General features: G+C 42.9%; 1 protein-coding gene across 1 annotated transcript in view; it reads left to right on the top strand.

Annotated features, from left to right (window-relative positions):
* Positions 1-7954, top strand: part of NEK1 (NIMA related kinase 1) — a gene marked incomplete at both ends in the record, with an annotated part of 144046 nt that extends 136092 nt beyond the window's left edge. The window contains one exon of the mRNA XM_080710226.1: positions 7792-7954. Within this exon, the coding sequence (XP_080566352.1) occupies positions 7792-7954 (163 nt within the window). The remainder of the gene's footprint in view (positions 1-7791) is intronic.
* Between the last annotated feature and the right edge of the window lie 1474 nt (positions 7955-9428).

Genomic DNA, 9428 nt, shown 5'->3' with positions numbered 1-9428 from the left:
CAGCTAGCCTCAGCTACTTAGTGAAGCCCTCGCAATTTAGTGAGATCCTGTTTCAAAATAAAGAATAAAAAAATAAGGCTGGGGATATAGCTTGGAGGTAGAATGCCCCTGGATTCAGTCCTAGCAACACACACACACACACACACACACACACACACACACACACCTTTAAACAGTTTACTCAACAAATTTTTGAGTATTTTTGTGTGCTGGGTCCTGTTTCAGGCACTGAAATATAACAAAAATAAGGAAGACTCCAATCCTACCCATGGAGCTTAGCTTCTATTGGGGGCAGCAGAGAATAAGCAAACAAATACACTTAAGGATTATTTCAAGTGTCTATTACCTAATTAAGAACAGTGACTGATAATAAATACAATCCAGGTGTGGAGGGCTATATGCTTGTAATCCCAGTACTTGGGAGGCAGAAACAGGAGGATTATAGGGTTTTTGTTTGTTTGTTTTGTGGTCCTGGGAATGGAACCCAGAAGCATTCTACCTCCAAGCTACACCCCCAGCCCTATTTTTTATTCTTTATTTTGAAACAGGGTCTCACCGAGTTGCAAAGGGCCTAAGTAGTCACTGAGGCCGTCCATGAACTGCCGTGCTCTTTCTCATCCTCCCAGATGCTGGGATTACAAGTGTGCACCACCACGCCTGGCTACAAGTGGGCTATTCAGAAGTGCCCTCAGGGGAGCCTGGTACTGAGGAAGAAACAGGAGTGGGTGAAGATAGGGACAGGTGTCAACTATGGGAACGTTTTTATGAAAGCAGGCTTCAGTCTTCATAAAACTCCCAGAGGGCCCCTGGCAAACTGACCAGACTGCTAGGGAAGGGATCAGGGCTCTCTGGCACCGTGCCTATCAGGCACGGGTTAGGTGCCATCCATCCCCAAGACTCAGAGTCCCAGGTACCGGGCAAAGCGGCTGCAGTAGCTGGAGGACAGTGGGTGCAAGGAAGGTCTCAGGCACTAAGTTGGAAGCAAAAGCCACACTGCAGTGGAGAGAGCATACAAAATGCTAAAAAGTGATTTTTGTGTGTGGCACTGGGGATGAAACCCAGGGGTATTCTACCTCCGAGCTACACCCCTAGCCTTATTTTTTATTCTTTATTTGGAAACAGGGTCTCACTGAGTTGCAAAGGGCCTTAGTAACTGAGGCTGTCTGAGAACCACAATCTTCCTGTCTCAGCCTCCCAAATGCTGAGATTACAAGCATGTGCCGCCACACCCAGCCTGAATTTATTTATTTATTTATTTATTTATTTATTTATTTATTTATTTATTTGGTGGTACTGGGGGTGGAACCCAGAGGCTTTCTACCTCCGGGCTATACTCCCAGACCCATTTTTTATATTTTATTTGGAAACAGGGTCTCACTAAGTTGCTGAGAGCCTCACTAAGTAGCTGAGGCTGGCTTCGAACCTGCGCGATCCTCCTGTCTCAGCCTCCCAAGCACGGGGATTACAAGTGTGTGCCGCTACACCCAGCCTGAATGTATTTATTTATTTATTTATTTATTTATTTATTTATTTATTTATTTTTGGTGGTACTGGGGTTCCTGGAAGCCCTTCTATCTCCGGGCTACACTCCCAGACCTATTTTTACATTTTTATTTGGAAACAGGGTCTCATAAGCCAGCACGCGCGACTGGCTTCGAACCTGCACGATCCTCCTGTCTCTGCCTCACAAGCACAGGGATTACAAGCGTGCGCCACCACACCCGGCTCTGAATTTATTTTTTTAAAGTGAGTCATTTTAAAGAATAATCTCAAGAAAATAATGGTATAAATAATATGTAGGTAGGTTCTGGCCTTGGCATAAAGATGTGTGGTATGTGCTGGTCTGCATGCACTGGGCTTTGTCTTCTTGTTTGCTGGTGGCATATTGGTGGTCTTTGACATTCTCCGCACCCTCCCGCTACCCTCCAACACTGATACCTCCCTACCCTCTGAAGCCTTCAACATTTTATGCATACTGCGAACTGTTGCACCTTGTGCATTGCATAAAGTTTTTTGATTTAATATTCCTTCCCCAAAGGCTTTGTTAAGTTCTTAGCCCAAAGACTGTCTTCTTCAACTTTACATTGCTAGTATCTGGCAAAATGCCTGGTTAATAATAAGTATTCAATTAATGTTTATTGACTAGATTGCATAAAGAAATCCTTTACAGGCGTGTGGGAATTCTAGAAAAGAAAATTTGTCTTCAGCCTAAAGTTTGCATTTTTTTTATTAATTAGACAAAAGCAATTAAAATGATAAACTCACTCTAGCTTGCCAATAAGAGTGCCTGCGCCTCACCAGATAAATTTTACCTTTGGCATGGAAAGGTTCTCACCTGGAAAATGGAAATTTAAAACGTGAGGTCAGAAAAAACTTTCTTGATTAAGAGCTCTTGATTAAAAAGAGCTCATTACTGAAAAACAATACCATTTTTTTTTTTTTTTGGTAAGGACTAAGCTCCTTTTATCTTGCCCTGGTTTTGTTTCACACTCCAGTAAAAAAAAAAAAAAACACCTTTTGGCAGTCACGGCTCCTGGCTCTGCCAAACGCAGTATCGTGGCCCTGGTTTTGCCCTCTCTTGACGTCACTCTGCGAGGGGTCATCAGCTAATGAGCTGCAGAAGCTCACTCGCCGGGCCTCTTCCAAGCGCAGTCCGATGGAATCACAATGACTTTCTTGATGGCACAAAAATGCTCCTCGGAACATTGAAACTTAGGACAATTATCATGGAATGTACCTGATTAAAGGTGGCCTGTAGGTATTCAGGAAAGTAAAAAAATAAAATAAACTTGCTTCGATAGTATGAATACTTGGGGCTTTTATTCCAGATAAGACATGGAAAAACTTTCTGCTTCTCAGATTTTAGTTTCTTTCCAGCTCGGATCTCTCAACAATGTACCTGCCATTCTTCCACAAACTACCTACTCTGTGCACAAAAGTGGAATCTGTAGTGTTTTAGGCTCCTCTGTTCACATCACTTTACTTTTTTCTCTGAATAGTCAGAACTCTTGGCCCCCACAGTCCCCACTCCCACCCTCAAGAGGTCTTGCATGTCCCAATATAGTTGGTTCTTAATTTTTTATTTTTGCAGTGCTAAGAACAGAACGCCAGAGCCTTGTGCATGGTAGGCAAGGGCTATACCAGCAAGCTACCTTCCAGCCCTTCATATCTTGTCTTCTATTTGTAAAGAACATGCTTTTGTTTATTTGTTTATTGTACTGGGGATCAAACCCAGGGACATTCTACCTCTGAGCTACACACCTATCCCTTGTTATTTTTATTTTGAAACAGGGTCTTCCTAGATTGCTGAGTCTGACTAAATTGCTGAAGCTGGCCTTAGACCTGCAATCTTTCTGTCTCTGCCTCCCAAGTACTGGGATTACAGGCATGTACTGTTGTGCCCAGATAGGATATAGTCTAATACAGTAGTCACCCTTACCCCTCCAACGGATAAAATCCCCTCCCCGTAGATGCCTCAAACTGAGTATAGTACTGAATCCTACATATGTTGGGGTGTTTTTTTTCCTATAGTTACATGTCTGTGATAAAATATAACTTATAATTCAGGCACAGTAAAAGATTAACAACAAGTAACAAAATAGAACAGTTACACTGTGGTCTCAGCATATCTTACTCTACTGTTCTTTTTTATATAATATAAAATATCTTTTATTCTTCTGGTTGGTCAATGTACTTTCTGATAACCTAGAAGGCCCTCTGACATAGTATTTTATACCCAAACATGGTGCTTCTGGGAGCATTGCTCCCAGCCCTCTATCCCACTTTTCGGCACCTTCTGCAGAGACCTCTATACACCAGGTGGACCTGTGGGGCTTAGGACCAGGGTCTTTCCTCACCCAGAACAGACAGCTGCTCCCCAGGCCCAGGTGTAGGGGTGTGTTCACCAGGCATGGCCTGTCGTTGGCAGCATGGGGCCAAGAATAGCCCCTGTATATGGGCCCTGGGGTGTGGGCAGGAGATTCTCTGCAACCGGAAGGATCTTCTAGAAGAGGGAATGTGGGCTCCAAGCAAGGGAGGGTGCAATTGGACAAGGTGTGGGGCCAGGACCCAGGTGCTCCTGCAAAGGCCTCAAGGTACTGCCCTTCCTTCCTTCTTCCTTCCTTCCTTCCTTCCTTCCTTCCTTCACACTGGTGATTAAACCCAGGAGCTTTCTACTTCTGAGCTACATGCCCAGCCCTATTTTATTTTTCTTTTGAAACAGGATCTCACTAGTTGCTGAGAGTCTTAATAAATTGCTGAGACTGGGCTGGAACCTGTGATCCTTCTACTCTGCTGTTCTTGCCCTTCTTTTTGTGATTGATATGAGACAGGAGATGGGGTGAGGTGAATGGCGTGGGCATTGTGACATAGCTTGAGGCTAGTGTGCAAAGATACCACCCGCTGGACAGCATGGCCATAGCTGGAAAAGGAACCCTTACTGTCCCAGGCTGGGCAGAGCAGGGTAGTGAGATTTCATCAGCCTATTCTCAACAGCAAACAACCTGAAACATAGGAATTGTTTATTTCTAGAATTTCTCACTTCTTTAGACTGCAGTTGATTCCAAGTAACTAAAATGGAGGCACACAAAACCCTGGATAAGAGGAAGCATGTATTAGAAATTGATACATTTCTCATAAGCATCTAGTTTGCATTTTAGCTATGAATTGTGTGAATACTTTTTTCTATTAGCTGGTGTAAAACAGAATTGAATTTGTTGCTTAATATTTAGCAAGTATATAAGATGTTGTTGTACACATCTGGCACAAACTTGGTTCCTGGCTTTATATCTCTGGCAATTTTTTCCCCTTTGCAATATATTTTTATCTCTACTTAAAGGGATCTTGGAATATTATATCTTTATAAGCTATTCTGAGAGAGAGAGAGAGAGAGAGAGAGAGAGAGAGAGAGAGAGAGAGAGAGACCAGTGGGAAAATAAAGTTCAAACAAAAACAAGCACCTTGCTTGTTTCCTTTGACAAAACCTAACGATGTAGGATTTCCTTATCCTCTGTCTTATTTTCCACCCCAAACCATGCTCATCAAAGTTGTTTATATAGCCTTACTATTCTGGGCTTTTGATTACAATGGAGAAGGAATTGACTTAAAGGATACTGGGTAGATTACAAGTCCACCAGGAGTCCTGGAGATCCGCGCTTGAGAAATGTTCAGCAACAGCCCAGCAGCTGAACTATCATTTAAATCAGAACAAAGAGCCCGGGTGAGGAGGGAGGATGCTTCCGCTCTGATGCCTCTGCTAGCGTGCAGCCCCAGGGGCCTAGGACACGGGGAGTTGCTTCTAAGAGTCGATTCTCACAACCGCCTCTTCATTGTACCACTGTGCGTGGTTCCAAGCTGTGAGTGAAGGCTGTGCTCAGGTCTCAAGATCCAACTGTCCTGCAGGGGAGACTGGAAAGTGAGTGCTGATATTGTCTAATTGGTTTTCTTATCTAATCTTTTCTAGAGTGAAAAGAGAACCCTTTCCATACCGATCCATTGAAAAGTTTCCTAAACATCAGAAGAGGCTTAAGTCAAATCTTGAATAGACAAAACATACACTCTCTCTCTCTTCCTCTTTCTTTACTGTGTGTGTGTGTGTGTGTGTGTGTGTGTGTGTGTGTGTGTGTTACTGGTGACAGAACCCGGGGCATTCTACCTCCAAGCTACACCCCCAGCCCTATTTCTTATTCTTTATTTTAAAACACGGTTTCTGCCGGGCGTGGTGGCGCACGCTTGTAATCCCCGCGCTTGGGAGGCAGAGACAGGAGGATCGCGCAGGTTCGAAGCCAGCCGCGCGCGCTGGCTTAGGAGACCCTGTTTCCAAACAAAAATGTAAAAGTAGGTCTGGGAGTATAGTCCGGAGGTAGAAGGGCTTCCAGGAACCCCAGTACCACCAAAAAAAAAAAAAAAAAAAAAAAAAACACGGTTTCTCTGAGTTGCAAAGGGCCTCACTAAGTAGCTGAGGCTGGCCTCGAACCCAGATCCTCCATGTCGGTCTCCCAAATGCTGGTCTTACACATAGATGTGTGTGTGGCGCTGGAGTTCTGGAAGCCCTTCTACTTCCTGGCTACACTCCTAGACCTATTTTATACTTTTTTATATTTGGAAACAGGGTCTCCTAAGCCAGCGCGGCTGTCTTTGAACCTGCGCGATCCTCCTGTCTCCGCCTCCCAAGTGCAGGGATTACAAGTGTGCACCACCACGCCCGGCTTTACCTATATTTTTTAAAGGATGTTTATTTAACCAAAACACACAGCAAAAAATACATTTAACCTCCCTCTAATGTGTTATATCAATCACTTTATCAATCACTACAGATAGCTTTATTTCTCCCTCTAGTTTGAGTAAAACTTTGACCAATAGTCTGCAACCAATTTATATTTCACAACTCATAACACACCTTAATGAAGTAATGTAGAAAAGAAACTTTTTAATTTACTTGAAATAAATAAAAATAGAGCCGGGCATGATGGCATATGCTTGTAATCCCAGTACTTGGGAGTCTGAGACAGGAGGATCACAGTTTCAAGGCCAGCCTCAGCTACTTTGTGTGGCCCTCTGCAACTTAGTGAGACTCTGTTTCAAAATAAAGAATAAGGAGCCAGGTGTGCTGGCGCATGCTTGTGATCCCAGAATTTGGAAGGCTGAGCCAGGAGGATCTGGTACACAGACAGCTTTGGCAACTTAGTGAGGCCCTTAGCAACTCAGCAAGACCCTGTTTCAAAATAAAGAATAAAAAATAGGGCAGGGGGTGTCACTCGGAGGTAGAATGCCCCTGGGTTCCATCCCCAGTATCACAATAAATAAATAAATACATACATACATAAATACATAAATAAAAGAGCTGGAAATGTAGCTCAAGGGTAAAATGCCCCTGGTTCAATCCCCAGTACCACAAAATAAATAAATAAATAAATAAATATACATACTCATTCATGGGTAAAAGAAAAAAGAGTACTGTCAATCCTATGTATTCTACAGAAAAAAGAGATCCATCAACATGGAGAAACATTCATCAATATAGAACCTTTACAATCTATTAAAATATGTGAGCCAGACGTGGCGGCGCACGCTTGTAATCCCAGCATTCAGGAGGTTAAGACAGGAGGATCGGAGTTCGCCACCAGCCTCAGCTACACAGTGAAGCCTTTTGCAACTCAGTGAGACCCTGTTTCAAAATAAAGAATAAAAAATAGGGCTGGGGGTGAAGCTCAGAGGTAAAATGCCCCTGGGTTCCATCCCCAGTACCGCAAAAAATTATAAAAATAATAAGTAAAATAAAACATGTGCACATAAAAACAGACCTCAAGACTTCATTTCCCGGTGACATCCTAGCTATAATGCAAATATGGCTATACTTTTATAATTCTGAGCTGCAATTTGCTCTTGATAAGATGTTATGTTTTATTGGGATTTATGAGCTCATTATTCTCATAAGTGATTTAATTATATCGTCTTGCCTTTATTTTGCATATAAAGTTCCAATAAGCAGGCCTTCTAGCACGTGTCAAAATACAAAGTAAAATTATGGTTTAATTACATAGATAGTGACTTTTTAAAGTATAAAAGCCACATGTGTGATATCTACCTCCAAGGCACCTGGTTAGTTTGAATAAAATAGTAAACATCCCTCTCTCTAAATGTGCAGTATAAAATTTCTTCTGGAAAATTCTCTCCAGAATTGAGTACCACAGAGTTCCAACTGCCCTATAAGATACTAGAATTACCAGCCACATTCCCATACCTTCCCCTAGAAAAAAATGTTACAGTCACAAACATTTAATTTTCTGCTAGGAACAAAAACACCAAGTTAGAATTCCCAAATACTAAAACTGGAGTGAACCACGGGGATCCAGAATCTAGTCCAACCAACACCCCATTACAGATCAGAGTAAAGGTCAGATGCGACTGGTCGCCCAAGGCCGCGGTGATGCTGTCAGCGACCATCCTTACTTAGAGAGCTTATGATAAACCCCTGTTAAAATCATGAGCACGAGCAGAGTGGTGTGCAGCTGGAATCCCAGTTTTGAAAGGCCGAAACAGGAGAATTGCAGGTTTGAGGCCAGCCTCAGCAACGTAGTGAGACGCTGCTACAAAATTTAAAAACTGGGGGCGGCGGGGTAGGGGGGGAAAGCTGGTGATATAGTTCAGAGGTAAAGGCTCCTGGACTCAATCTCGATCCCCAGAATAAAAACAAAATTCATGGTCTGAAATGATAATGGTTGAAGTAGGTTTGGAGGCACATACCTCCCTGAAGACTCTTCCTCTTTTCTGGCCTAGTCTATGCCCATCTCTAACTCCCCCTATGGAAAATACTGCAGCCCTTGGACTGGAATTCCATGGACCACTGATCACAATAATATCATTAATGTCTTATTTTTCAGATTACTATTATTTATTTATTTATTTATTGTGGTACTGGGAATGGAACCCAGGGTCCTTGTACCTCGGGGCTACACTCCCAGACCTATTTTATATTTTGTTTGAAAAAAGGATCTCACTGAGTTTCTGAGAGCCTCACTAAGTGGCTGAGGCTGGCTTCGAGCCTGAGCGATCCTCCTGTCTCGGTCTCCCAAGCGCTGGGATTACAAGCGTGCGCCACCACTCCCGGCTACTATTCTATATTTTATTGTGCCATCGAGTTTTTGAGTTGAACAGTGCCTCGTGGATCACAGTCTTGGTTACATAGCATGATCAACTGGGGGAAGCTTAAAAACCATTGATGGTGATTTAACCCCACAGATTCTAATTTAATTGGTCTCAGGTGTGGTCTGAGCAGTAAACGTCTTAATACCTCCCCAGATGATTCTAATGTGCTGTCAAGGGTAAGCGCCTCTGGTGCAGCTTGGCAGCTGCCCCACTCTCCTCCCTATTCATTTTACAGATAGAGTGAGACTTGGGGAGTGTGGGCCTTGCTTATAATTACCAACTAGTGAATGATATTAAGTTAAAAACATCAATTTAGCCCCTTTCTCCTGATAAAAACCAGGGCCAGTAAATGAATTTGAGACAATCACCAGCGGGGCTTCTCTAGCTGAAATCAGAATATTATGAAGCAGCTGTCCTCGGGGATTCTGGAACCACCATGCAAGACAAGCCTCGCTTCAGAATCAAAACAGCTTTGTGATGGCGGCATGAGTCGCCTCCGTTCTTTAGATGATGGAATTGGCGCACAGATTTTTCTAAGGTCACACAGTTATATTTGGGGAGCTTTTGAAAAAAAAAATCCTATCACAACGACCTCCAAAGTACATCTAAATTGCTTTATTTTTAGAAATCATACGCCTTGTCTAGGCACTTAAGACTTAATTGAGTCCCAGACTTACAGATGAATTAAAAGAAAAAAAGCATTCTTAAAAAGAGAAATGTTTTACTGCATGGAGAGATAAACACTTTTACCCTTGTGGCCAGCTGTAATTAACAAGGTTCTT

The sequence above is a fragment of the Muscardinus avellanarius genome (genome assembly GCF_963383645.1).
Source record: "Muscardinus avellanarius genome assembly, chromosome: 14".
Lineage (NCBI taxonomy): Eukaryota > Metazoa > Chordata > Mammalia > Rodentia > Gliridae > Muscardinus > Muscardinus avellanarius.
Note: the sequence above shows the minus strand (reverse complement) of the source record. Positions and strands in the feature narration are given on the sequence as shown.